The sequence below is a fragment of the Ahaetulla prasina genome, chromosome 6 (genome assembly GCF_028640845.1).
Source record: "Ahaetulla prasina isolate Xishuangbanna chromosome 6, ASM2864084v1, whole genome shotgun sequence".
NCBI classification, from domain to species: Eukaryota; Metazoa; Chordata; class Lepidosauria; order Squamata; family Colubridae; genus Ahaetulla; species Ahaetulla prasina.
The window spans coordinates 7,606,398-7,614,295 of NC_080544.1; the positions used below are offsets into that span (position 1 = coordinate 7,606,398).

The following is a 7,898-nucleotide window of genomic DNA, read 5'->3' on the forward strand; positions in this document are numbered from 1 at the left end:
TTAAGTGAATCACTGCCGATGTTAAGTTACTAAACGGCTGTTAAATGAATCTGGCCTCCGCATTGGAGGATGCAAAAGGGGGTTACGTGACCCCAGGACATTGTAACTGTCATAAATATGAGTCAGTTGCCAAGTGTTGGAATTTTCTCTCTCTCTCTCTCTCGTCTTGCATGTGGTAGCACCTCTGACAGATAGAGCCATCCTAAAAGTATCTGTTTGGATTTTATGGGCTAAAATCAATAAAAATATTACAGCTGCATTAGAATTAAAGCAACAGCAGCTTCTAGTGGCCTCACTGTTTCAGCCCATTTCTGAATCAATCTAGGCTTTTTTTACCCTGTTTTTTCTCATCCTCTTTTCCTCTTATTAAAGCCCTTTAAATAAAGAAGCCCAATGCAATTTTTACCTTTTTAAAAATGCACAAAGCATGTTGGTTACCTAATAGCACAAGAACTGTTGTAATCCTACATTCACAGCATTTCAAATTAAAAGGGAAAATAGTTATTGGCATGATCATGCAAGCAGGTTTCTCTCAGGGTGCCCAGTTTAGCCCTATATATTCCCTTGAATAATTTGTAGGCAGAAAAATTGAACTTATGTCTAATCTTAAGTAATTAGGCTCTCAAAAGTAGGTAATAATTAAAGATTTATTTGATTTATATTCCACCTCTCTTCCTGGCGCCCAAGGCAGCTTACAGGGGATCTGCCTTCATATTTATCCCCACAACAGCAGTCCTGTGAGGTAGGCTGGGCTGAGACTGGACCGATCCAAAATCAGGAAGCAAATTTCCACCATTAAGGGTTGACTTGATCCTAATTCTCCTTGGTCCCAGAACAGCACCCTAACATTAGTACACCATTGTACTAATTTCAATTCTCAGTATATACAAAGAATTTTTATTTACAGAATTAAAAAGGCTATATCATGAATTGCAGTAGTAGTCACTTTTTAACAAAAATATTTTATAAAAACAATTGATTTGATTTAATTCTAATTAAAATATTTCAGCAAAAATGTTACTGTCTTATTCCTGAATGGTGTGTCTAGTATCTGCCTGATTAACACACTCAGTTGTCACATAAGGCAAGTTGGTAAGAGTACATATTCTGCCCATTGTTCATATAGAATTTTTTATATAACAAAGAATCCTAATTGGTTAGTTATGCTGAGTCCTTTTCAAGAAGATTTTGTGCATATAATCCCAAAACTTCCCTTGATGAGTTTCATTATGATGAATCATAGCTGTGAGAGCTTCTCCTTGATCAAGACTCTGCCAGTAATCTTGAAGCCACATTTCTTTCCAACTGAAACATATAGAACAAAAATATTATTTAGTTTTTTTTTTATCATAGACAGACTACATGGTCAGAATAAAGCATTATTTTGCAACTAAACGGGAAGATAAAAATGAAGTAGGCTGTTACTCACTTGCCAAGATCTTGGCCAAACATTTTGGTATTAATCTGGAACTTCATGAACTTCATTTATTTCTAAAGTTAAACCACATATTTGCTACAGAAATTAATAGCCTTGTTGAAAGAAAAATCTGGAAACAACTTTAATATATGTATTTGGATCAGGTAATGTAGAAGTGATGATAAATAAGCTATTATAGCTATGATCTCAAACCATTTTCGCATGCAGTAAGATACAAAGATCAGTAAGACCTATTATACTATTATATAATTATAATGGTAATTGTTTCATCCTACATACTTATGGTTATGTTGCCGCTACTGTATTATGCATCTAATCACCTGCCTATGTTTTGCAAACTGCAACATTTTAGGAAAAAGCAGATTTAAGACAAGGAAACCTCCTCCTCTTTGCTTTCCTGACTTTATTGATGAAGCTGCTTTCAAAATGAAAATCCACTTTTCAGTAATTATGCAAAAGTATATGAAATTGTCCCTCCCATTAAATTTGCAGTTTTAAATTTTATTACAGCTTTTTGCTTATCATCAATTTCAGATTATAATACTGTAAGGTTTGTTTTCTTTGCACTATGAAGCGGTATATAAATCTAAGTGCTATTGCTATATGTAACTTAAATGTAATTATTAAAGTGGTATATTTTGTCTTGCCTAATGCCCCAATGAAATTATTATTTTTATTCAAGGGTTGGGTATCACACAAATGCATGTTATTGTTTTAGGACCAGGTGGTCATGGTATTGCATATCTTGAGAACTCCTATTTTAACTAGTGAATACTGCTGTGTGAGAGACAACTGGGATTGGTTGAAAAGTTGGCATTCCACAGTTCATATATTCTGCAATACTATGTGATGTCTGCATTGAGAGAGTGATCAGAACTACCCATTCTTTAAGTTTTTTTATAGTGAGAATGTTAATTACATAATTGTATTTAAAATTTAATTTAAATCTAGCCATTCAGTGTAATACTAGGTTGTCCTAAAATGGCTCTAGAATACAATGTATTTAATAATATAATCGGATCAAGTCTTTCCAGTCCAGTTTCAGTTATATGCTGCAATTTTGCCACCGGCTACTATAAGAATATATTACGTAGTTTAGTAACGCAAAAGATAAAATTTAATCACAACACTGAATTAACTTTATAGCCTTAATAATAAATGCAAGTACCTGTCTCCATCAGGAATGTCTTCAATATTGCCATAACCAGGTGCTGGTGAAGGACATCCCATGTGTGTGGTCTCTGCGATATGAACTTCTGGCGCTAGTGATTTCCCGTGAGTTTTTTTGTGGTCTCTCTCTGCATTAAGTCTTGCATTTTCTCGGTCACAGACGAAGCACTCAAATCCGTTTAGATAATTAGGCAGGGACATGTCATTTACCCCCCATTCACGCTTCCTCATGTTCTCAAGCAAGAACTGGTTTGTAATACCATGTGGGCTCTTGTAATTTAGATATTTCAAATATTCATCTGGGTTCCTGTCCAGAAAATCAATATATTCTGCAAGTTCTTTAGGGCTTCCAAAGTCATCGATAAGAATAATGGAATGATCATCAGGCATCCAGTCTCGTACGGATGGTGAACCTCGATACACAGGGATAGCCCCTACATGCATGGGCCTCCAGAGTTTCTCTGTCATATAATCAGGACAGATGGCATTCTCCATAGCCAGGTGAAATTTGTATTTAGAAATAAAATTCATGAATTCAGAGTCCTCTGTAGTGGCTGTAGAAGTGTCCATCAATCTCATATTGGGAAGTTTTTGGTTGTTCAGGCATCTACCATAAGAGTCCACCTAGAAGAATGATGATAATGATCTGTTACATTTTTCCCCATCTTCTCTTCGTTCCCACCTCCCTCAATGCATCTTTGCCACCGAAGAAGCAACTAGAATTTTAAATACTCTGTTTTTGTCTGTTTTCATTAATACCCTGCCATTAACCTGTTATGTGACGATAACCTGAGGGGGGGTGGAAATCACATTTAGATAAACTAATCACTTCCTCAGATAAATTCTCTCTTAGTTATCTAACATATACTTGTGTGGGAAGGTCACCCCAAAGAAGACAGTGCCAAGGACCCCTGAAACAGTGCAGAAAATAAAAACAGCTTTTTCCCTTAGCAGAGTAAAGGTACGGAGGCAAGGGAGGCAAGGGCTCAGGAGATAATTGCAAGTCTGGGCAGACTGTGCCAAAAGCTATTAGTAGAAATAAAGCAGATCAGGAAAATACTCAAACCCAAGCTAAAAATAACTCACCAAGGCAAAACCAGAACTCCCTTTTACCTGCCACCCCCCCAGGATTAACCCCCAGGATAGGAAAGACGAAGGTCCTGGGACAGGATTAACCTATTATGGCAGGAAGACAGCTTCAACCAAAGGCACACATCAAAACCCATCAAACTGTAGGAGCTTCAAAGGAAAATCAAGTACAAGAAGGAATGGGTTTGCCTCCCCAATCTGCTTGCAAGCCAGGAAAGCTTGAGCTGTGTCATGTCTGCTTCTTGCCTTCCTACATTAAAAGAATTCCGCTTTCTGGCAGCTGGCTTCTGAATCCATTTCTTCTCAGCGTCTGTGGTGTGTCCTAGCTGGGGAATGAACCCAGGAGTTTTTCTTCCAACACTTGACACTCAAAGTTCAAAGTATAATAATGGTAAAAACCAGGAACTCATCAAAAAATGTGCTAAACGGATTACCGTAACTATCGGTAAGACCATCAGCTTAACCCAAACAAGCTTTATTTAGCAACTTGTCAGGACTTTCTCAACCAAGAGCAACTGATCGACTTACCTACCTATATATCTCTGTCTGTCTATCTAACATCTGTCAATATCATCTATATCTATCTCATTAATTTTTATTTTTGTTTTGTTTATATCCTGACTTTATAGATCTCAACTTACAACCACAATTGAGCCCAAAATTTCTGTTAAACGGCAGTTGTTTTACACCATTTTTCAATCTTTTTGCCATAGCTGTTAAGCAAATCACTGCAGTTGTTAAGTGAATCATATAGTTGTTAAGCAAATCTGGCTTTCCCCATTGACTTTTCTGGTTGGAAGCTGGCTGGGAAGGTACAAACGGTGATTACATGAACCCAGGACAATGCAATTATCATAAATATATGTCATTTGCCAAGCACCTGAATTTAGATCATGTGACTTTGGTCTGCAACAGTTGTAGGTGTGAAAAATGATCATGCGTTATTTTTAGTGCCATTGTAACTTTGAACAGTCACTAAATAAATGATGGTTTTGTAAATAGACACCAATGTCAATATAAGCACGTAGATGAATGATTGAATAAGAACAGAGAATACATATCTATGTCGATACAGTAAGCTGTAAAATAATATATGATCTAATGTTATGTTTGTTACATGTTTTTAATGTGTTTTCATTTTTTGTATTTTTCTTTTAAAAGTCAAAAGTTTAATAAAAATTACTTTTTTAATAATAATAATAATAAAAGCCACCAAGTTTGTTCTAGCTTTGTTATTCAACAACAAAACATTCAATGGAAGACTTTTAGCAATATTTCCACTAGATCAGGGGTCCCCAACCTTGGCAACTTTAAGCCTGGAGGACTTCAACTCCTGGAATTCTGGGAGTTGAAGTCCACCAGGCTTAAAGTTGCCAAGCTTGGAGACCCTTGCTCTGGAGTGCCTGTGGCACAGTTGGCTCGCCGTTCTCCATTCGAAGGTTAAATTAAATGAATAAATAAATAAAAAAACCTACTATTATTGTGTAGCCAGAGCAGGTTTACAGAAATGCAACAAAATGATCAGTTGATTAAAAAGTATGTCCTGAAAGAGACGAAGGCAGGAGCTGGCTTTGTAGCCTTGGGGGAAAAAAAGAGAATGTAAGAGCTGCCTGACAGTGGAAATGATTATCCACAAAGGTGATGGGCTCCTTTATTCTGGATGCTATAAACAGAGGGTGAATAATGATTTGTTTGGGGATTCTTGCGCTCAGGTAGGGGTAGACTTGATGGCTGTATTGCATCTATTATAGTGTACACTGCCCAGAGCCCCTCCTTGACGGAGACGGGCAGGCTAGAAACATGAAATCTAAACAAACAAAAAGTTAAAAAACTCTTTCACATCTAAAATAGAGTTAGATTGCCAAAATTGCTATATATGGGCTACAGAAATCCAGATGACCACTAGATGGCACCAGTTTTCTATTTAGATTTTTGTAGTTGAAAACATGGAAATAAAATACCATGGCTATTCATATTGAAGTGACAAATGCCTGAAAATAAAATCTAAGCTATTTATAAAATGAATTTATGGATCCTCCCCCCCCCAGATTAATTACATTTTCATTGTGAATACGTTTGGACAAGAAACACATGTACCAATTCTAATAATTACAGTTCAATCTGTATATCAAATACAATAATATAATCCTACAGTTTTACAAATGAAACTGATTTATTGGAAGTAAAGAAATAATTCCTCCCCTTAAAACAGGGGTCCCCAACCTGGGCCACTTGAAGCCCGGAGGACTCCAACTCCCAGAATCCCCCAGCCAGGGTCCCCAACCTGGGCCACTTGAAGCCCGGAGGACTCCAACTCCCAGAATCCCCCAGCCAGGGTCCCCAACCTGGGACACTCGAAGCCCGGAGGACTCCAACTCCCAGAATCCCCCAGCCAGGGTCCCCAACCTGGGACACTCGAAGCCCGGAGGACTCCAACTCCCAGAATTCCCCCAGCCAGGGTCTCCAACCTGGGCCCCTTTGAGCCCGGAGGACTTCAACTCCCAGAATCCCCCAGCCAGGGTCCCCAACCTGGGCCACTTGAAGCCCGGAGGACTTCAACTCCCAGAATCCCCCAGCCAGGGTCCCCAACCTGGGCCACTTGAAGCCCGGAGGACTTCAACTCCCAGAATCCCCCAGCCAGGGTCCCCAACCTGGGCCACTTGAAGCCCGGAGGACTCCAACTCCCAGAATCCCCCAGCCAGGGTCCCCAACCTGGGCCACTCTAAGCCCGGAGGACTCCAACTCCCAGAATCCCCCAGTCAGGGTCCCCAACCTGGGCCACTCTAAGCCCGGAGGACTTCAACTCCCAGAATCCCCCAGCCAGGGTCTCCAACCTGGGCCACTTTAAGCCCGGAGGACTTCAACTCCCAGAATCCCCCAGCCAGGGTCCCCAACCTGGGCCACTTGAAGCCCGGAGGACTCCAACTCCCAGAATCTCCCAGCCAGCAAAGCTGGCTGGGGGAGTTCTGGGAATTGAAGTCCTCCGGGCTTCAAGTGGCCCAGGTTGGGGACTCCTTGCACTAGATTACCAGAGTAGCCTGCCAATCCCGCAGGAAATGGGGGAGCCGGCCACAAAATCCAGTCCGCTATTCCAATTCCCGCCCCAAAAGCCCGGCCTCGTCTTCGTCGTCTTGTGAACCGAGCGAAGCCCGTCCGAGGCCCCAGCGCCGCCTCAGGCCGCGGCATCCCCTCTTTACCTGGATGTGTTTCATGAGCTCCCTCACGTACCGGTCGCGGTCGGCGGGGACGTCGCAGTGCGACTGCAGGTAGAGCAGCGGGGCCAGGCCTCGCTGGCGCAGGCGGTCCTTCTCGGCTAGGCCGCGCCTCGGCGGGCGGCGCAGGTAGGCCAGGTCGGGCAGCCACTGGAGGCTGAGCGGGAAGTCGGAGTGGCGGCGGAAGGTGGCGGTGTGGTTGAAGAGGCGGATGCCGGCGCCGTGCGAGAGCAGGTAGTTGTTCATGGGCGACTCCTCGTGGAAGAGGGCCCAGGTCTGGTGAGGCAGCCGGGGCAGCGGAGCCTCGTAGGCCCGGAAATCCGTGCCGTAGAAGAGCAGCGAGCGCGTCCGCCGGTGGCCTCGCACCCGCCGCTCCTTGGTGGCCAGGCAGGAGCCCCGCGGGCAGTCGATGCGCGCCGTCCCGCCGGGGAAGTGCGGGAAGAGGCCGCCGCTCCACCACAGCAGGATGGGCAGCTCCCGGTTGGCGCGCCGGTCGCGGTTCCCGGGCCCGCGGAAGGACGGAGCGGCGGCCACCGACAGCCCGGCGGCGTGGAGCTGCGCCGGCTGAAAGAAACGGGCGTTTCCCGACTCCTCAGAGGCCTCTTCGGGCCCTGAGGGGATTTCTTCCGTGCCGCCGGCCGAGCAGCAGCAGCAGCACCAAGCGGCGAGCTGGACCAGCCGGAGGAAAGCCATGGCCGCTTCGCCTCAGCGCGCCCCGGGGCGGCCGTCGTCTCCGGGGCAGTATGGGGGGGGGCGGACATTTTCCCGCTCCGCCTCAGCAGGGAGAGAAGCGGACGAGGGGCTTCCGTTCCCGCTTCTTTTTTTTTCTTGGCGCTGAGGCGGCGACTCCGTCCGGGTGTTTTTTCCCTTCAAATAGGGACAAGCGAGGCAGCCGGTATAGGCCGGGAAGCCCTTTGTCTCGCTGCCCTGGGTAGCCTGGGCCCAAATCTTGAGGGAAAAGACAAGGACAGTCTGAGGCAGGGGCCTCC

General features: G+C 44.0%; 1 protein-coding gene across 1 annotated transcript; it reads right to left on the reverse strand.

The window, feature by feature from the left end:
* Positions 1-633: 633 nt before the first annotated feature.
* On the reverse strand, positions 634-7,898 carry FUT11 (fucosyltransferase 11). Its single transcript, XM_058188579.1, has 3 exons — positions 6,895-7,898; positions 2,607-3,232; positions 634-1,305 (listed from the first exon to the last, which is right to left on the reverse strand). The coding sequence occupies exons 1-3, from the start codon at positions 7,600-7,602 to the stop codon at positions 1,158-1,160; spliced, it is 1,482 nt and encodes a 493-aa protein (XP_058044562.1). The 5' UTR covers positions 7,603-7,898; the 3' UTR covers positions 634-1,157.